The 22,833-nt window shown below is 32.5% G+C and overlaps 2 protein-coding genes across 4 annotated transcripts in view; one reads left to right on the top strand and one right to left on the bottom strand.

The window, feature by feature from the left end:
- The window catches only part of LOC134721990 (tetraspanin-9-like), an 18,925-nt gene extending 17,218 nt beyond the window's left edge, over positions 1-1,707 (top strand). For both annotated transcript variants that reach the window (XM_063585385.1, XM_063585386.1), the window contains 2 exons: positions 382-465; positions 1,156-1,707. In XM_063585385.1, coding sequence (XP_063441455.1) covers positions 382-465; positions 1,156-1,218 — 147 coding nt within the window. In that variant the 3' untranslated portion in view covers positions 1,219-1,707. The remainder of the gene's footprint in view (positions 1-381; positions 466-1,155) is intronic.
- On the bottom strand, positions 1,030-22,833 carry LOC134721985 (phytanoyl-CoA hydroxylase interacting protein-like). Of its 2 annotated transcripts, none has more exons than XM_063585376.1 (5): positions 22,642-22,833; positions 10,226-10,526; positions 8,426-8,514; positions 6,674-6,965; positions 1,030-2,641 (listed from the first exon to the last, which is right to left on the bottom strand). In XM_063585376.1, the coding sequence occupies exons 1-5, from the start codon at positions 22,654-22,656 to the stop codon at positions 1,953-1,955; spliced, it is 1,386 nt and encodes a 461-aa protein (XP_063441446.1). In that variant the 5' UTR covers positions 22,657-22,833; the 3' UTR covers positions 1,030-1,952. The 2 variants fall into 2 exon arrangements, with proteins under 2 accessions (XP_063441446.1, XP_063441447.1); XM_063585377.1 differs by lacking the exon at positions 22,642-22,833 and adding an exon at positions 22,028-22,146.

Here is a 22,833-nt window from a genome sequence, read left to right as displayed (position 1 = left end):
AACAAAACAACAGAAACACTGAAGAGAACAAAAAACAAACGACAATGCAACACACACAGAAAAATACGATACGATAACAATTGCCATTTTCCCGACTTGTTTGGCTTTAAAAATATTTTGATATGAGCGTCACTGATGAGTCTTAGGTAGACGAAACGCGTGTATGCCGTACTAAATTATAATCATGGTACCTTTGATAACTATTGTTATTAGACATTAACAACTACTTGTTAAAGAGCTTCTTCAAATAACACAAGTCGAAAATTTTATGTTTCATGCTGCTCCTCTGCCTTTATGAGTTAACGCTCTAGCAGATATCTCTTGTGTGAAAGTACATTATTATATTAATGTGGCTAAAAAACATTAACAAATATTTTACAGGGTTGTTATGATGCTGTCAAAGATTTCGCAACAAAGTATTCAGTTGCCTTCATTTGTATTGGGGTCTTTATCGTGTTGACAGAGGTATGTACATTTACGAAGCAAAGAAGTGAAGAAAGGTATTACATAAACTCATCATAGATACCAGGATTGCAAAATATATTTACGCCAGACGCGCGTTTAGTCTACAAAATACTCATCAGTGACGCTCGAATAAAAAAATGCTAAAAAGGCCAAATAAAGTAAGAAGTTGAAGAGCATTTATGACCTAAACGTTTTTCCAAGATATTGTTTCTTTGTTGTTCACCAATAAGTTTCAAGATTATCGTTCATTATATTATTTACAAATTTGTTTTTATATCTCTGTTTTATTGAGAGAAATAAATTAATGTGAAAACAAACAAGCAAAAGAAAATAAAGAAACACATACTTTTATAGAATGACAAATGTTTTATTTCAAAAAATCATTTGAAAACATACATAGAGTAAAAATACACATACTTGGAATGAAACATGTTTTATTTGAAAGAAAAAAACATTTGGAAAACAAGGAAGCAAAATAAAAGAAAAATACTTATACTTTGGAACGATACATTTTTTATTTAAAAAAAAATATATTAAAATAAACAAGCAGAATTAAAGATAAAAATACACATACTTTGGAATGACACATATTTTCTGGTATCAAAATTTAGATGGCTTTGTGACGGTCCTGTATTTTGATCTAAACCAATAAATAAATTTAATTTATTTGACCGCTGTTCTTTATTTTAGATTGCTGCTGTTATTTTTGCATGCTCGTTGTGTAAAAAGAGTAAGACGGGTACAGTTGTTTAGATAAAAGTTGTGTGTATTTTGTTCTATTTTGTTTTATCATGTATATATCTTAAAATGTGATGTATATTTTATTTTATATTTATCATTGTTTGATTACATTTTGATTTCATAGTATGGTTAAAATTACTGTATATTTAAGTATTACCTGTTCTTGTGGAACAAGATTTTTTTCTGTTTCTCAAATATAAAGATATTTACTGTTTAAAAAATTAAGAATCTGACTCACAAACAATCTCAAACTTTTTTTCTTCTTCTGAATTTGGTAGCAATTGCATGGCAAAATCTCATATCAAGATGTAATTGTTGTAGTTTTTGAAGACCATTGAAAGATACAAATTGGCTTGCAATGATAGTTTTGATGCATGTAATTCAGAAACAATGAATATTGTATTTCCAATTACAAAAAGACTTCTCTATAATTTACAATGTGTATCGACCAATTGAGTTTTGCTTTGTAGTTGTTCAATAAAGTTCATTTATGTCACCGACTGACTGTTTTTAATGTCAATGAAAGCTATATCAAAGTGTTTGATATGATTTTAAAAACTCGGGAAAACAACAATAGCTGTCTACAACAATTTCACTGAGAATCTTTCTTACAGCTGGATATTTCATTTTGTACCTTAGAAAAAAAACACAGCATATATATGTATTCCTATTTAAAATGAGGTTAGCTGCAGACGTATATCTAAATCGCATGTCTTACAAATATGAAAACGTCAAACATTTCGGAATCATTTCTTATAAGATAAATTACATTTGTCACAATTTTCATTCTTTGGAATTCCTTCCGGTTTACTTCTACCACGCCCCATCAAGACTGTTTTACTTATATAACCATGTCCCCACTGTAGCAAAGATCGAACATTAACGATCTCTGTATAAAACACCTCTACTACAACAGCCATTGTAGCCATGACAACATTTAGTCCATTTATATTTCTAGTAATTTTCATAAACGGATTGTTAAATTTATCCATCTGTAGTAAAAACTGATTACAGAAAATGTCTTCTTGAGATCCTTTATGTGTCAACACAATTGTTACATAATGCTGTTGATAGTGGCAATAGAAATCCGAGAAATATATATTACAATTCTCAGAGAACATAATGTTTGCCTTTAGATGAAGTCGAACAGGTCCATAAAATGATATAGGAGGTGGTTTAGAACTTGAACTCAACAAGGTACTATAAAACAGACCGTTAATAGCACCATTAATAATAGAGCCTTGGTCGCCATTATTGTCTTTAATATAAGGTATCATTTCTCCCGATGCAGATTTCAAAATGTCCTTATAATATTGTTCGCTTTTATTCCTATAGAAAAATTCTATCGGTTTACATTGTTGTGCACTTGAAGTCTTACTAAATAGGTATCCTAGAGCTAATATATATAACTGCTTGTAATCATCTAACGATAAATCTGGAATGTAAAGTAAAATTCAATGTGATACTGTTTAAAAACTAGAGGCTCCAAAGAGCCTGTGTCGCTCACCTTGGTCTATGTGAATATTAAACAAAGGACACATTTGAATTCATGACAAAATTGTGTTTTGGTGATGGTGATGTGTTTGTACATCTTACTTTACTGAACATTCTTGCTGCTTACAAACATTCTATCTATATTGAACTTGGCCTAAGAGTTTCAGTCGAAAATGTTAATTAAAATTTACAAATTTTATGAAAATTGTTAAAAATTGACTTTAAAGGGCAATAACTCCTTATGGGGTCAATTGACCATTTAGGTCATGTTGACTTATTTTTAAGTCTTACTTTGCTGTACATTGTTGCTCTTTACAGTTTATCTTTATCTATAACAATATTCAAGATAATAACAAAAAACGGCGAAATTTCCTTAAAATGACTAATTCAGGGGCATCAACCAAACAGTGGTTTGTCCGATCCATCTGAAAATTTCATGGCAGATAGATCATGACCTGATAAACAATTTTACTCCCTGTTAGATTTGCTCTAAATGCTTTTGTTTTTGAGTTATAAGCCAAAAACTGTATTTTACCCTATGTTCTATTTTTAGCCATGGCAGCCATCTTGGTTGGTTGGCCGGGTCACGCCACACATTTTTTAAACTAGATACCCCAATGATGATTGCGGCCAAGTTTGTTTAAATTTGGCCCTGTAGTTTCAGAGAAGAAGATTTTTGTAAAAGATGACTAAGATTTACGAAAAATGGTTAAAAATTGACTATAAAGGGCAATAACTTCTAAAGGGGTCAACTGACCACTTTGATTATGTTGACTTATTTGTAGATCTTACTTTGCTGAACATTATTGTTGTGAACAGTTTGTCTCTATCTATAATAATATTCAAGATAATAACCAAAAACAGCAAAATTTCCCTAAAATTACCAATTCAGGGGCAGCAACCCAACAACAGATTGTCCGATTCATCTGAAAATTTCAGGGCAGATAGATGTTGACCTGATGAACATTTTTATCCCATGTCAGATTTGCTCTTAATGCTTTGGTTTTTCAGTTATAAGCCAAAAACTGCATTTTACCCCTATGTTCTATTTTTAGCTGTGGCAGCCATCTTGGTTGGTTGGCGGGGTCACGCCACACAATATTTAAAATAGATACCCCAATGATGATTATGGCCAAGTTTGGATTAATTTGGCCCAGCAGTTTCAGAGGAGAAGATTTTTGTAAAAGTTAACGACGACGGACGCAGGACGACGGACGACGACGGACGACGACGGACGCCGGACGCCAAGTGATGAGAAAAGCTCACTTGGCCCTTCGGGCCAGGTGAGCTAATAAAAAGCATTTGAAAAAAAGGGGGAAAATAACATTATTGCCAATGAGACAATTATCAATAAAGGCCCTATAAGTATATCGGTGTTCAAAAGTCATAAATCGATTAAGAAAAAAAATTCGTGTTACAAACCAAAAGTAACCATGAAGAAGACACCAACTATAAGAGGATAATAAGGGAACAACAGGAACACCTAAGTGCGACAAAAACAAACACAATCACACATAGAATAGACCTTATCGATAGCAACTGCCACATTCAGGACATTTGAAGAAAAATAATCTTCAACTTTATAATTGTTTGGCTTTCTTACTATTTTATCAAAGTTTCACTGATGAATCTTATGTACACAAAACGCGCGACTGGCGTATCAAATTACAAGCCTAGTAATTGAACCGGGTTTTATGGCATGCAAAACCTCCCGCTGTTCGACAATGTTATGAAATATTGCTAAAACACTATATGACAGAAATACAACACACACATTCGCAAGAGCAGTCATAAAACAAGTAAACACATTTTATGTTTATTGATAGTTTAAGTATGATAAAAAAAAAGATATATAATCCTGAAAATAAATCAACTATTGTGGAACAATAATGGAAGAATGGCCTTCACACAAGTACTTACAAACACAAAAGAAAATTCCCTCTTTCTGACAAAGTGTTTTCACAGAAGCAAGGGTAAATATGGGTAAAGATTGATGTTTGATTTTGAATCTCTTTGAAAGATGAAATCAGGAAACCAATTTTAACATTTGTATTCTATTCAAAGCCGTAGATTTTGGACTTATTTACATGAAAATCAAGAAAATTAGTCCTTCCTTTGGTGTATTTTCTTAACCATGATTAGTTTATGATCTGATTACTTGTTGCGGTCAATATTTATATAAAGTCTGTTGTAACATAAATTGGAATTTTTCCTTTGATGTTTTTATGAAATAATTTGCTTAAAAAGTGTGGTGAGAGAAAACCATGGTATATTATATGCAAATTAATGTTGTACCATACTTAACTAATTAAATATGCAACTCAACTAGAATTCAAAGGGAAAAAGGCGGAGCTTCAGCCATGGTATAACATATTCATGTTCATGTTATTCCATGGCTGAAGCTCCACCTTTTTTTTAAAATGTCTCCGCATCTTAAATATTAAGAAACTGTTAAACGTACTAAAAGGTCAAGATCTTCATTTGTTTTCATTTCATTACAAAAAGCGATAAGATATGTGTACCCAAATATTAAGAAACCTTTTTCAAACTATATAGGATTGTAATGAATTCCCCTAATTTTGGAAACAATTTCTAAATGTTTCTTCTTTAAGTTGTGAAAAAAATGAAATGTGAAACTATCATTTCCTTTGCAAAGATCCAATTAAATTTCGATTTAAAAAAGGGGGTACCTATAGAAAAAGGAATAAATATCGGCTACAAATATTTGTGAAAAAAAATGATTTTTTTTTGCGATCAATTAGGGGAACGTACACTATCTACACTCACTGGATCCGCTACTGTTTAAATACAGTGATTTATCATTAAAATTGTGTTTTCATAAATAATCTAATAATCGAATTAATAAAATAACGGAAGAAAGCAGTTTGTACGAAAACTAGAAATGTATAAATGTGCATTTTTCAATTAGATGAAAATTCTGTAAAATATGATTAATTTGTATGATACTAAAAAAAAAAACCCAATTCTCACCGTCATTAGAATATTATTATTTAATCCTTGTCCGACGCTGGAATCCGATATGTTTGTTTACCTCAGTCTGATGACATTATGAAGTTACTTGCGCAAACAACCATACACGTGGCGCAAAACTAAATAAAAAATCGGGAAAATCTGACATTTTCTTTCCTTTTTGCAAATTCAGGGGTTCTATTACATAAAATACACAAAAGATCATACACGAGGCGCAAAAGTGACTTGCGCGAGCTTCCATTTCATTGGATAAAACTGTAACGTGATCAATTTCCAATATTAGTTGAAGGTCTTGAAGCTGTCAATCATTTTATTTATATTACAAATTTTATATACCATGTGTCTTACTCATTAACATATTTAAACAAACTCATCCTTCGGATTCGTTTGTTTAAATATGTTAACTCGTAAAAACCATGGTCTATATAGTACTTATATAAGATTTCAACTCTGAATAGATTTGGAAAAAAATCACAGGCTTTCAAGAAAATTATACAAAAGCTTATTCATAATCTCAAGATATTTCACCATGAAAATATATATCGATAAATTGTCTTTTTATAATAAAATCTTTTTCATAACAAAGTGGACGAGACCATTTCTTGAAACGCTAAGGTTATTAATTGACTGAGTCAGATTAGGTAGACGTTTCTCTGTACATAACATTGAATAATCACATCGTACGTGTTATAGACATTTAAACTGTCGGGTCGCCAAAGGTTCTAAACGCATACATCAAAATTGACATTATACTAATAACAAGGGATTCAACCTTGTGTATTGATTTTAATGCTGAATACTTCAACATATTTTTTCTTCTCATGCACATGTTTTTAATTGACTATTTATTATATCTAAAACCCCACTGTAGGGCCTCTAACAGACTGAGTGAGCGTAAAATCATTATAGACAAGTATTGCGGTTGTCTACACTTATATCAGAAAACCTCCATTGGAAAAATTGAATGATAAAAACTACTTACATGTTTTAAAAGATATCACGTGGCTGTGGTTAACTGTTGCGGCTATCATGTGCTTATTCGTCCTACATTTCTGCTGAGACAAACGCATCATCTGAATTTCAGTCCATGTCCCTGATTCCAAAGTTAGTGGCAATAAAAATGTTAATTTAAATGAATTCAGTATAAAAACAAAAGTTTGATTCGGTTGCTTTAAGAATAATACATGTGTGAAACCCTCGCTAGATTGGCTGTCTGACTGGTATATCGAATAGGTAGCTGGTGGACAACGTAGAACTGTCACATTCATTGGCTTCTGAAAACCAATATATGATTAATAGCAAAGTTCACCTTTCGTTATATCAAATATTGTCTATTACATGTCGACAGTTAAATATGTCTATAAAAAATCATTTCATACCGAATATGGATTATTAACCATTTGAAAAGACACGTTATCACAGTCTTTTTTCCCTTTAACTATCGCTATTTAAATGATGTGCTTTCTTTAAATAATCATAGCTGTAAACTAAGTTCATCTGGTCTATTCAAGAAAGATAGCACTTACATACTCTCCTGATATCACACCTACGCTTATGTAAGCACGTTTATCATATAGTGAAAAATGTAATGAATAAACTTTCCAATAAGGACAATGAGTGAAGTTTATGTTTCTATGTTCTAGTATCAATATAGCAAGTTCAATTCTCAAGACCTCGTATACAAATCAAGTATTTTCATGCAAGGAAATACTCTGTGACACATAAACTGCTAAGTCAGTGTTATATTCAGAAGAAGTGCAGATGTGTCAAAGTAGTTCATACGAATTGATGAATTGTTATCAGCCCGAGAGTTTCAAATTTATCAAAAACATGTTTTCTCAATAGGCATCGACAATAAATGTTGTTGGTTTTTTTTATGTGGTTTATTGTAAGCTTCTTTAAAAAAATAAGTTGTTTCAGAGAGAAAGGTGAAAATTTTATCCAGATCGCCTCAAATGGACAACATGACGGGTTAAGCAGGATATGTTTTCCCCTTTAGAGCATCCGATCAGCGGCTGATCAGTGGACAACAATATGAATAAGAATATGCATATCCCTCTAGTAAGAATTACAAGTAGCCAGTACTTCGGTACTGGCATGAAAATACGGATTTTTTGTGTTATTAAAATTTGCTGTTACAAAATATTAAAAATTATTATAAATTAAGGAATGTATCTCCCTCACGCAAAGCTCTGATTCCTTTCACGAATTTGGTTATACTTTTTGGACCTTTTGGATTATAGCTCTTCATCTTTTATATATGCTTTGGATTTCAAATATTTTGGCCACGAGCATCACTGAAGAGACATGTATTGTCGAAATGCGCATCTGGTGCAACAAAATTGGTACCGTTGATTTTATTACAAATATCTGATGCCATGTTAATAAAATAATTTGGTATCTTTTTTTGTAATATTTACCAACGCTATACATTGTTCTATCTCACCAGTTATTTTTGTATCATGTGTTCAAGATTGTATTCAATTTAATCAGAATCTACATCTGTTAAGCATTTTATTCACCTGAAGGAAATAATTAGCTATGTATTATGAACAAAAAGAAAGCTTATAAAAGTTTGTTAAAGATGAAATCTATAGGAGTAAGCAGTAACATCATTATATTTGCCAACCGTTGCGTTTCTCTTGGTAAAAGTGCCATTAAATATGTTTACTACACAGAATATGCTACAGTATATCTATTGAAAACAAATCAATTCCAATCTTTATTTTATTACCTTTATATTGCGTTTCATAGGCAATTCGACTACTCTAGTTTCTTTCATTTCAAAGCTCATTGTAACATTAGAGATCTCTGTATCTGCAACTAAAAGTGAAATAAAAATACACTGTATAATATACAGGAATTAAACACCAAGATTATTTTATGCACACGACTCATAATACCAGTAAAGAGCGTATGTTAGGATTTTGTTTAGATCTCCGTACATAAAACACGCAATACTTGATTAACCTTTATCCATTACCACCGTTACCTTCTATACCAACATATAAATTCAAAATATATAATATTTGAGAGTATAAAACTAATAAAGTCCTTAGTTCATAGAATTGACAAAATCTACTTTGTTTTACAACAGCTTCAAAAAGTCATTTCAGTGACCTGACGATACATTTATTAATATTGCTCTTCATTCAATATTTGTACAAAGAAACAAGACTATGCTTTCAAAGAAAACTTATCCGTGTGAAACAAAATGTTTAGACTTATGGTAATAAGGATCTATAAGACTACAAATATGGTGATCCCAGTCAAAATTATTGCACTTTTTGTGCTGACATGAAATTGTCATCGATATGGTAATATTTATAAATTTATTGTTTACAATTATTTTATTTTTTTAAAATACTAAGGCTTTTCTACCTCAGGTATAGATTACCTTAGCTGTATTTGGCAACACTCTTAGGAATTTCGGTCCTCAATGCTCTTCAACTTCGTACTTTATTTGGCCTTTTTAACTTTTTTTTATTCGAGCGTCACTGATGAGTCTTTCGTAGACGAAACGCGCGTCTGGCGTATATACACAATTTAGTCCTGGTATCTATGATGAGTTTATTGACTCTGTGTGTGCAGATAATTTTGGCTATCAATTATTGCCATACATGGGGTCGAACAAAGATGGGAACAATTCCATGTAAGTATACTGTTTCATTTCAAAAATGGATAAGTATTGTTACGGCAGCTATAGTACCAATATAATGAATAATGGAAAAAAAATCACCACAAACCATTAGTAGGAGATTATGACATCAAACCATTCAAATAATTGGTCATGACTAACAGAAACTCCTTTTAATTGCATTGATAATAAGCCCTAATGCATTTGTATTCAGTTGTGTTTTTAATCTAAAACTGGTCCTGAATATGCATGAGTTTGATAGTATTGTACAACATTATTCAACTTAATAATTTTCAAACCATGTTTTAATCAACGATCACTGGTGGTCATCGGCTAATTAGTTTGTTACAAATCTATTTCTAAATCGCGTTGAACTTTGATGACATTGTCAGCTTGCTATGCCTTAAAAAAAAATCGACAGTTCATTTTCTAACACATACGATTCGATATATCCAGGTTTCGATTCTGTCTTTTTAAACACGGATTTCCTAATGCTTGCAGAGTAAGACTTCAGTAAGGATTCGGTGCAATTTCCTCTGAATTATTTCACACCCGGGCAAATTTCAAAAAAACTTTCAATTTTTACTGGAATTCCGTGATGGTGTCACCGCTAAATATGTGCAATTTCAGGTTCTAATAATATTGGTTATTGTCTAAACATCTCATTGATGCAAACTTTGATTTGCCACTTGTATCAAAATTCCATCCACTTGAATAGCAACATGCACTGAATATATATATTTTTTCCATTTCGATAAAATATGTCATATTCTGAAACTCTATTTTAAGAGTATGATACAGACTCTCAATTTCGAGTATGATTTAAAAAAACGTTTAGGTTTTGACCCTGTAAGTGGAACAAATACAAGATGAATTTACTCTACTATTTTAAAATACCTTGCAAGTCTTCTAATTTCCTCTTCGAATGACTACACAGTTGATAAAACCTTCCATCATCGGTCTCTTTTACTGTAAGGCCGTAGATACAAATATCGTACTTTGATGACTCAGGAGAAAATTCAAGTGAAGAACAGAATTTCTTTTCTGATGGATTTAAGAAAATTGTCACGCTTCCTCCTGATGATTTGTCAACAATCAACATATACAACACGTCTACGGTTAGATGAGTCGGCCATTTTATAATCAGATCGAATCTTCTACTACCGCAAAGCTGAGCATGGAATAGAAATGTATTGCTCTGAAAAGAAGACATATTTTTACATTATTTATATAAGAACTAATTGCAATTACGATGTATGATGGCACAAAATATTCGACCTTATACTAGAAAGAAAGTCTGCATATTTTCGACTAGAATTTCTATAAGATATATTGTTTGTATTTAGTTTTATATTCGCCTTGCATTGAGCTCATGTCATATTTCTATAATTGTCATCTCACTTTAACTATATTATTCTATGTAAATTTACGATCCATTGTATAGATGGTGTCCTTTCATTGAATAATTCAAAGTATACTAGTTGATTTCCATTGATCGAGTATGTCTTATTAAATTTGAAACAATAAATGATATTACAAAAAAAATTCTATTTCATCTCTTGATATTCATCCACTTTAAATTGACAATGAGAATCGGATGATTCCAATTTCTGATTGAGGGTTTTTCTTTTCTTTGTGGCATTATTCTAGCAGCGTCATATAAGGAGTATATTGTAATATAGAAGTCATCCTTTGGAAATTTTATGCACATCGTCATCATTTGTTCGACCGTTAATCAATATGTATGTCACACTCTATTCCACTAGTCTAAGCCACAATCTTGCCTTCTTTTCCTTGATCGTGCAATTTATTTCAACGAAATTCTAACTTCCAATGAGCAACACGACGTTTACTAATATAGTGGAGCAGGAGCTGTCATTAATACATATTCAGGAGCACCCTAAGCCAATTTAAGATTTTACTATGGGTTTTTTTTTTTTTAAATATAATGAGACGGATGGGTCACCGTGGTATGTTTCAAGCTATGAGTTATTTAAAATTGTCTTAATTTGCTTAGATTTGTCATGAAAAAACACTCTTGAGTGCATAAAAAAATCTGTAGGATAGAATTTTGAAATAAATTGTGAGAAGATGTTTTATAATATGTTTTAAGAAAATAAAAAGATAAACTGGTGTCACCGAACTTGTTTTCTTGCTTCAGTTAAAAATTATAAATTTCCCTATCAGTCTAGTTAATTTATTATACCTTTTTGATTTAAAAAAAAATCATTTAAATGAATACAATAGGAATGCATTGATTATAAGCATAAAAATGATATGTAAAGGGAATGTAACTCTCAAATTTAAAAAGATTCTAATGATCCTGTGTCGCTCATGTGATATTTCTATTTACAATTGATGCTTAAAATAATGCAACCATTATACTAACGCTTTAGTTTCAGAGATATTAGTAAAAATTACATCACCCTTAATAGTTCTATGTTTAGCCATGTCTGCCATATTGGTTGGCAGGCAAGGTCATCAGACACATATTTTAAACTAGATACCTTGCTGAATTTTGCCAAGTTTGGTCAAATTTGTCTCAGTTGTTTCTGGATAAGATTTTTGAACTAGAGAGTTCGCCATGGTCAATGTGAATATTCAACAAAGGACACAGATGGATTCATGACAAAATTGTGTTTTGGTGATGATGATGTGTTTGTAGCTCTTATTTCACTGAACATTCTTGCTGCACCCAATTATCTCTACCTATAATGAACTTAGCCCAGTAGTTACAGTGGAAAATGCTTGTAAAAATTCTAAAAATTGTTCAAAATTGACTATAAAAGGGAATTACTCCTAAGGGGTCAATTAGCCATTTTAGTCATGTTGACTTATTTGTTAATCTAATTTGATACACAATTTTACCCCCATATCAGATTTGCTATAAATGCTTTTGTTTTTGAGATATAAGCCAAAAACTGCATATTACCCCCTTTGTTCTATTTTTAGTCATGGCAGGCATCTTTGTTTGTTGGCCGGGTCACGGGACATATTTTTTTAAACATGATTCCCTAAATGATGAATGTGGCCAAGTTTGGTTAAATTTTGCCCAGTAGTTTCAGAAGAGAAGATTTTTTGTAAAATAGTAAGATTTACGAAAAATGGTTAAAAATTTACTATAAAGGGCAATAACTTCTTAAGGGATCAATTGACCATTTTGGTCATGTTGACTTATTTGTAAATCTTACTTTGGTGAACATCATTGCTGTTGACCTGATAAACTATTTTACCCTAAGTCAGATTTGCTCTAAATCTTTGGTTTTTGAAATATAAGTCAAAAACTACATTTTACCTCGATGTTCTATTTATAGGGCCATCATGGTTGGTTGGCCGGGTCACCAGACACATTTTTAATCTAGATACACCAATGATGATTGCGGCCAAGTTTGGTTTAATTTGGCCCAGTAGTTTGAGAGGAGAAGATTTTTGTAAGATTACAAAAGTTTACAAAAATTTGTTTAAATTTACAATATAAAAGGACTATAACTCCTAAAGGGGTCAATAGACCATTTTGGTCATGTTGACTTATTTGTAGATATTGGTATGCTCTTATCAGGTTGAAAATTATTGCTGCTAACAGATTATTTCTATCTATGATAATATTGAAAGAATTTCTTAAAACTAATGAAAACTACCAATTCAGGGGCAACAACCCCAAAACAGGTTGCCTGATTCGTCTGAAAATTTCAGGGTATATAGATCTAGACCTGACGAACCATTTTATGCGTGTCAGATTTGCTCTAAATGCTTTGTTTTCAGAGATATAACTCACGAACTGTATTGATCCCTGTGTTCTATTATTAGCCATGTCGACCATCATGGTTGGTGGACAAGGTCATCGGACGCATTTTTTAAGCTAGATAACCCAATAATGGTAGTGGCTAATTCTATTTAAATTTGGCCAAGTATTTACAGAAAAGAAGATTTTTATAAAAGATTACAAAAACTTACAAAACCATTGTTGAAAATTGACTGTACAGAGCAACAACTCCTCAAGGGTTCAAATGATCATTTTAGTCATTTGATTTATTTGTTGATCTTACTCTGTTGTACATAGTTTGCCTCTTTCTATAACAATATTGAAGATATAAATGACCAAAAACTACAAAATTTTCTTAAAAAAAAACAATTCAAAGATAGCAACCCAATAACGGGTTGTTTGATTTGTCACAAAATTTCAAAGCAGACAGATCTTGACCTGATAAACAATTTTATCCACTGTCAAGATTAGCTCTTTGTGCTTTGGTTTCAGATATAAAAGCCAAACAATGCATTTTACCCTTATATTCTATGTTTAGCCATGTTGATTAGTGCATGAGGTCATCGGGCATAATCTTTCAAACTAGAAACCCTAATTATGATTGTGGCAGAGTAGGGTTAAATTTGACCCAGTAGTTTCACAGAGAAGATTTTTGTAAAAGTTATCAGACGACAAACGATGACGGACGCCAATTGATGAGAAAAGCTCATTTGGTTCTGCCCATGGGACAGGTGAGTAAAAAACGAAATACATGTGGAAAAAATGCCGAAATTTTAACAGTTGCTTTATCGCATCTATTGAGGAAAGGAGCTGAAGTCAAACCGGGACTTAAGGGAGGTAAATGGTAAAAGGGAGGAAGATCACTACACAAATGGATACAAGAGAGAAAAAGTAACTTCTTATTCACGTCAAATAAAAACCAGATGCTCCGCAGGGCACAGCTTTATACGACCGCAAAGGTCGAACCATGAACATTTCGGGCAAGTATGGACACAACATTTAAGCTGGATACAGCTCTGGATTTGGATTGTGACTAAATAGTTGACAACAAAGAATGAATGTGGTCGAATAAACTTAATTTTTTTTCACTATGCTGTTAAATATCAATCCCCCGAAAAAAAATATTTGAAGAAATTTTCTTTTTAATTTCTGAAATGATAAAAAAATGTACCCCCTCTCCAATTTGTTTTCAGCTCCCCTTTTCCTTATGCCGAAAATAATCTTAATTCAAATTTTTACTGGAGTTTGCAACAAAAAATACTCATTTAAATACATCATAAAATATTGAAATATAAAATGAAATACAGTCATGGTTAAAATCAATATTAATTAATATAAAAAATACCGTTAATCGTCTCAAGACAATCATCATTTCTTAATACATAATTTTCAAGCAAGGTGAGGTAATCAAATATAAAGTCCATTAAAAATCGTAGGTTTCCTGATATAAAGGGAAGTTTAGGTATATGATATCTTATACTATCAGATTATTACATGGCATTTTTCATATCGCATGTATTATCAGCCCTATGTTCAATATCAGCCCAAGAGCCGCATGTGATATGAAAAATGACACGTTATGATCTTTTTATCATATGCTTCAACAGTAGAGTTCACGGACGTCGGACCCACAATTTTATACATTCAATAAGTAAGTAAGTAAGTAAGTAATTTTCATTGGTTTGAAATCCAAAATTCCAGGATTGATTCGAAGACAATACAAAACATACAAACATATATATCATACCAAATTCATACACATTGTATATTTATATTAGGAGGTGGTACCACAAAGTTATTTAGTACTTAATAAAGCATTTCTAGAAATGTACATGTCGCTTATAATTTTAACATTAATTCTAATTATATCAGTCTCACCACACGTATACAAAAATTCAAATCTTCCTTCATTAGTCATATTTGAAAAAGATGGAACTATTTCACCAATTTAAGAAAATAATTGGTCTCTAATTATATTTAGCTTTGTACAGTTTAAAGTGAAATGAAATTCATCTTCTACTTCTATGAGACAAAAAGGACAAATTCTATCTTCTACAGAGGTTTTAGTGTGACGCTCAATTCAAAGAACAATATTACTAATGCGAATTTTAGCAAAATGCCCAATTATTTATGAAATCTTTCTATCATATGCATAAACAGAGAAAATCAAAGCGCTGTTAGCACTGTAGGCAGTTAACCAAAAACCAAGGCAAGTCAGGAGCCTGTAATTCAGTGGTTGTCGTTTGTTTATGTGTTACATATTTGTTTTTCGTTCATTATAAGGCCGTTAGTTTTCTCGTTTGAATTGTTTTACATTATCGGGGCCTTTTATAGCTGACTATGCGGTATGGGCTTTGCTCATTGTTGAAGGCCGTACGGTGACCTATAGTTGTTAATGTTTGTGTCATATTGGTCTTTTGTGGATAGTCGTCTTATACCACATCTTCTTTTTTTATATAAACATAATTATGAAAACTGTGGCAATGTTGCTTCAACTTTTTTCAAAGATTTAAAAGAACAAACATTAAAAATTCATATATAATTGTACATTTATGTTCATTTAATGAATTAATCATTAAGGCAAATAATTCATATTTTATCAAGGTTTTCAATAGCAACGCACATGACCACGAAAAGTCATGAGTCTTTCATGAGCCAGCAGTGGTACAAATTTGCAATGCTTGCAGTTCTTCTAGTTGATCGTAATTGTTCATATTAGTTGACTGTTGTAGTTCAAGTAGACTTTAGTACGAGCTTGTAAAGGTATGAATGAACTTGCTTCCCTGGAAAGAAAACTGAGTTTGTGTTGTACAGTACAAAAGTTATGAGACACAAATCAGACAAATGTTTACTACTACAGGAATCAATGTATAAGACTATATAATTAAGGGGTGATGACCTCGAATGTTTCCAAGTTCTCAAACAGGAGGGTGTACAGTGACCGTAGGGACCCCCTTATAATTCATTTGATTTGTAATATTGTCCAATACATAAATATATATATTGTTTAAATTTGTGGGTCTCGACCATTATACATTCTCAAACAGAAAGGGGTAGAGTGGCCCCACGAACTCCAACTATATTTCATATAATTTGTTATATTGTCCCTTACATGAATATATATTGTTTAGGGGTAGGGATCTTGACCGTTACCAAGTTTTGGTCATTTTTGTCTCTTGTGGATAGTTGTCTCATTGGCAATCATACCACATCTTCTTTTTTATATAAGAAACTTCCAGCTGTTTTAACTGACCTATCAAAATTGAGAAGAAAAAAGTACACCTTGAAATTGCAGTAATATGTTTAACTTGAAAAGCATTGAACATGCATTACCAACATTTATCACTGATAAAAAAATATATGCTGTTACCAGGAACATATATATTGTTAGATAAACTGTTCCCAGCTTTCACAATGTATTGGATTTTCATATTAAAATTGGTGTACAAAATATTTTCTGCTTTTTCTTTCTTTTAAATATGTCTTTTGGTTTTCAAAACTAGTGTTTATATTTATTTACCATGCATAGATGTATTTTGTCGCCTGTCTGGAATTTTTAGTTGAAAGCCAAATCCGGGATTACCCTTATCCGCTTCCGGAATCGAATCCGATATTGTAATCTCGCAGCAGCCGTTTTGGTTTCATTGTTGTTTTTGACAAATAGTGAGGTACGATTTTACTCGGATTAACACATTATTTATCGGCGATTTTATGTATAAAGCTAGCGGTTTAAGAAAATGAACATCGCTGTCATGAGTAGTAATGATGAAAATGGCAAAAAAAATAAAACTGACTATGTAAAAAAAAAAAGTAGGGGTGTGATAAAGGGTAGGGGTGCGATAAAGGGTGCGCATCAAAGTTGCGCGATATGGATTAAACAGCAGGATATTTATCACATATGCATAACTACTGTATTTACTACTAAACATATGATATTGGTGTCTCGGGATGATACGACATATGATACGGATTTTGCCATGTACTATTCTCTATTCATCATATACTTAAACTAAACATATGATTTTTACTGCATAATAATAGCATTAAGCAGCGTAAATTCCATATTTTTCGAATTGGTGCTTAGCGCAAGCGGGCTGATATAAAAATGTTTATCTCATGCTTCGAGTGTAATCACATGCCTTTCCGTAACGTTATCGCATGGCATTCCGGTGATACTCGGCAAATTCCGGAAAATATACCTCAATGCTACATTTTCACTGAAAAACATTACAAAGTAGTGTATAATCTCAATTTTATTAACAAAACAATTATTTGGATACTGGAAAGCGTACTCTGAAAAGTAATGAAACAAAAAAACTCAAAAAAAAACCCAATCAAATTATTAAATAAATGTGTTTTATTTTTAAATTTCTAATATAATCTACAAAGTTACTTATAAAAAGTTTACTTTTCCAAACAGTGTTCATTGTGTATATTTTTGAATTATTTCTTTTGTCGTTTCGTCCATATTTAAATGTTTTTTTTCTGTTGAGGCATCTGATAGAAAGATTTCATATCGAATGTATACTAAATTTGGGGTCCGACGTCCGTGAACTTTTCACTCTTTGAACTTCTATATGGGAACCACGTTAAAAGATCAATATATGAATCTGTGATTTTTCTCCATTGTTGAAGCATATGATAAAAAGATCATAACATGTCATTTTTCATATCGCATGTATTATCAGCCCTCGGTCAATATCAGCCCTCGAGCCATGCGGCTTTTGGGCTGATATTGAACCTGGGGATGATGTTACACGCCATTATTCCGACAGCCCATTAGTCCGACAGCCCATTGGTTCGACAACCCATTAGTCCGACAACCCAATAGTCCGACAACCCATTGCTCCGACAGCCCAATACTCCGACAGCCCATAAGTCCGACATCAAGCCAAGTATTAGGATATCAGGGTAAACTAAAACTTGTCTGTCTGTTTTATTACGTTTAGATCTATGTTATAAGATATTTTTTAGAAATAACTCCGTATATATAACATAAGGTTGAGGTAGTTCGAATACTTTAGCTGACTTATATAAGCCTTGAAAAATCATTGCGAAAAATGTGACGAAAATTTTCAACTTGGCTGTCATGTGAAAAATGTTCGGTAAACATGAATTTGTTGAGTAATGAACTTGAATACGTATCACACGATATAGCCGACTTCAATAAACCTTTCAGAAATCCTTGTAATGTCGTTCATGAAAAAGATGCAACAAAAACATCCATGGGACAGACGGACGGACTGACGGACTGGCTGGCCGACGAGTGGACGAACAGACAGAGGTAAAACGGTATATTCCTACTTTTGCGAAGCGGCGATATAATGATTGGGTCAACATTAAGACTTTACAATACTAATATCATAGTAAGAATATGATATAATTATCTGTATAACACCGTAGGCCTCAGTCACAATCGGAGCCAAAACAAAATAACCAACCAGCACATTGATATCATATAACAGTCAGCATCAAACAATGTACTACATAATTCAAAAGAACTAACAATATAATCATCATTTGTTTCCCCTATCATAGTTAAGTTTTCTTGTTTTTTCATCGAAGATTTATCATATTTATCTAACTTTTCAAAGTTCTGACATGTGCTAGATTGAATATGCTGAAAGAATTCCTCCCTCAAAATTTGATAATGTGAGCATTCGATTGATAAATGAAGCGCATCCTCAACTTTATCAGCTGTACAACACGATTTTTTGAATATCTGGCATTTTCAATTCTTAATGTAATGGATGAGCACCGATTCTTAATTAACATATGAACTTCCTTTCTCAAAATCAATGATATCTAAATATTTTTCTTCTTGAAAACAATCTTTAAATGAAAAATAAGTGTCAATGCCACAAAACACATAATGTAGTAAGTTTTTACAATTAGACAATTTAAGAAAGACACAAGCAGAAAAAGAATGTCACACATTGTCTTAGATTTTTTACTAGTTGTTATTGGCTTTTATACTGCACTCGTTCTCTTTGGACAGTCAAAATACGTTGACTGTATATGTCATAAACAGTCACCGACCCGATATCACTTTTCCTCGTGAATATTTTTAAAAATAGAAGTTGCCGAAATGTTCATGTCCGTCATATTTGTTTTTCGTAATAAGTTTTGTTGTAAATCATCAGTCCTGCACAATGACTTGCTTCAACCATTATAAAAGAGGCATATTTTTCTAGATTTTGAAATAAGCTCGGGATATAAAATTGGTATCACTACAAATATATTGAGTGTCATCTCTCAGACTATGTCTGATCTATCGCTATTGGAAGTGCTGTGAACTGTCTCCGTATTTCGTGGATTCACATTCCCGAACATGATACCGTATTCATAATTGGAATCGCTAATCTTTTCTGAGCACATATTTCGTCTAGTTATCATCTCATTTTTAAGGATCTGGTTATGTATTTGTCTCTTTGTTTTTCTCAATTTGACTGACGCTACAGTAGTTCCTTATTTATGCGACAAAATTAATTTAAATAAAACTCAGATGACTGAAACAAGGGATAGAAAGGGTTGCAACCAAAGAGGGCGGGTAGTGTTATCCAACTCCGATATATTTCTTTATGTTGTAAATAGTGATGAAACCTCACTCCCCTGATACGCGAAAGGGGGTAACTGACGATCCAGTGAAAGGTGAAAGAAGGTAGATCAAGTCACACACACAAAACACAGCGAACTAGAACAGCACAGACTGACAGTAGACACACAAACGATGAAATGTAAAGAAAAATAAAATACCCAGACACGTAAAACGAAAGCAGGACCAGGGTAAGGACTGAGCAGTTGCAATAAGCATGTGTATCAACTCCAATATACTGAGACTTATATCCCGCATGGAAAGAATAATTGAGATTAAAACGGACAACCGCAAATATTACAGAGAACGGACTTGGTCTTTTTTTTGAGATAATTCCACCTTATGTAATAATGCTGTATTTTGATTGGATGGGAAACATGGTATTTTTCACCAATTTCTATGTTTTAAGATTTTCTTTTCTCTGCCGGGGTATTTGCCATTAGGGAATTCCATGTGCCGGGGTATTTGCTAGCAAATACCATGGCAGATGGGAAATACCCTAGCAAATACCATGGCAGATGGGGAATACCATGCATGTCTAAAAATAACTCAATGAATTATTTCTATTCTAACATGACAAATTCTGTGTCATTATAAATATATGGTTCCAGATGAAGTATTTAGGATAAAAAGCATCATTATTGAATTTGGAGCGAATGACGTAAAAATTCCAGGAATGACGTCATAAATAAAACTCGACAGAAACGAATTGTCAACCGGTCACATAAAACTTGAATTACGTTTCACTGAAACTGATGAACAAAGTGTAGCAGTCAGCCGAAAAACCAGCTTATTATCATAAAAAGGGAGATACATATACAGTCAGTGACTGTACATAAAAAATGATAAGGAAGGATTATACGGTAAATGCAATTTGACTGTGCAAATAGCATGAATAGCACAGCTGCAGTGTATACAAAAAATATACATTCAAGTCGAAATTTCATATGCTACCTGATTATAATAAACTTTCTAAGGTGGAACATTCGGTGGAATTAAACAATTATATCATGCTTACAAGGGGTCGAGGTTATCAAATTTCCCTCGCCTAACGGCTCTGGAAATGTTTACCTCTCAACCGGTATTTTTGGCAAATACCCCTTGTTAGCATGATATATAATATGTATAAAATTTACACATAAGAAAAATGCATTGCCGGAATAGTGGGCTGTCGCAGTATTGGGTTGTCGGAATAGTGGGCTGTCGGAGTAATGGGCTGTCGGAATAGTGGGCTGTCGGAATAATGGTTGTCGGACTAATGGGATGTCACCGTGATAATAAATGCGATATGAAAAATGCCATGTAATAATCTGATATTATTAAGCATGTTTTTAAAACCCTTTTTGGGTCCGACGAATGACATATGACAACGACTTCTAGCCTTGCACTACAACATTTTGTCAGTTATCCTCCGACACATGTTGGTGGTAGACATATTATATGTTGTGTCTAAACTACGTGCTACAATAAATAGATTATTTCGACGATTTCATAAATGAAACTTTTGGGAAATAGATATTTTAAATCCGTTGGATACTCATTGGCTGTATAAAGTCCTTATCAAATACAGATAACGAAAGGATGTCTGACCGTGACACAACTACAAATAACATGAGGGAAAACAAATTTATACTAGTACATCACAGAGAGGGAATAGGACCTTTATCGGGATCAAAGAATTCTTTTTTCGAATTTCGGGACCTCGGGATTTCGTGTTTTTAAGCCTGGGATTTCGGAATCAGGACCCCTCCTATCCCCTTTCATCACAACCAGTGAAACAAAATATCATATTTAGTTGAATGCTTACTATGTATATAAAAGATGATCAAGAGGAATAAAAAATACTTAAGAGACACCCTATGTATCCGTATTGCGTGTTAGTGTAGTTCAATAATTAGATAAAATCAGTCAACTACTTTTGTCATTCAGTCAATTGACATTGGAAAATGGTTTACACATGTTACACATTGTTACATGGATTTAGTAAACATAATAATGATCAATTATGAGTGTACTGAATAGTTTTATAAATAATTATTTGTCACAGCCAAGTTCTTGTCAAGCAGTTAAGCAGAGGACTTTGCATAAAAAGGAGGGGGCGCGGCTCAAGTAATGTTTTAGTGATTCCCTACATAATCAACCACTTTTTTCACGATAAAAGGGGGCGCTTGACCAGCCTATATTTAGAGCAATAATAAACTTACGCAATGCGAATTCACTATGAATATTGAATCATACAATTGTTACTTAACCCCTGTCTCTAAAATAGTCATAAAACATACAAAAAAATCTATCATTAACACATACATTACAAGTCGGGTTGTTCAAAAAGTAGCCTAACCTGTCTCAGCTGTGCACTGCCTAAATCTGTCCCTTTTTGCTCCTATATCATTCGTATGTCCATAATACTAATACAAAGATGATGTGAATAGACTAGTGTACAATGATACATTGCACACACACCAACACACACACAAAATAATGACCTTAACAAGTGTATCCCTTCTCCTGCATCAAAAACAGACAAAAATAGGATTCTAAGCCTATATCACAGGCTCTTGTCTCAGAAAAAAAAATTACCTATATACCTTAATATAACATAAAGGTATATAGGTAAAAAAAAATCTGAGACAAGTGCCTGTGGCCTATATATGGAACTATATATATAAAAAAAATACAAGTGTTATATAAAATGTATGGGAAATACTGTACTGTAACAGATATGTATTAAACCTAGTCGATAACAGACAGTTGAACGGTTATGTTTTTCAGTCTTAATATGTCGTTGTTGGTCTCCTGTCTGTGTCATTAATAAGGGGAATAGTATGCTAATAAGCACCCTTGAATAGAAACTTGCAGACGACGTAATTACAATGGCCGTGAAGAGGTTTTCTTCCGCATATTAAATCTTCCATACAAATATAAAAAAAAATACATTTTGAACAACATACTTACATTTTTGTCCGCCATACGAGTTATCAAAGTCAACTACAGAAATGAATTATCAAAAATATCAATAATTGAAGTGTGTAGATTAAACTCGTTTCATAATCGGTACATCCATGTCTAACTTCCGTATTTAGTAGTAATTTTGGAAAATGAAAATTATGTCAGTCGATGAACTTTCTATTCATCTTATGATCTCTT

Source organism: Mytilus trossulus, chromosome 6 (genome assembly GCF_036588685.1).
Source record: "Mytilus trossulus isolate FHL-02 chromosome 6, PNRI_Mtr1.1.1.hap1, whole genome shotgun sequence".
Lineage (NCBI taxonomy): Eukaryota > Metazoa > Mollusca > Bivalvia > Mytilida > Mytilidae > Mytilus > Mytilus trossulus.
This window is presented reverse-complemented; position numbering and strand designations above follow the sequence as displayed.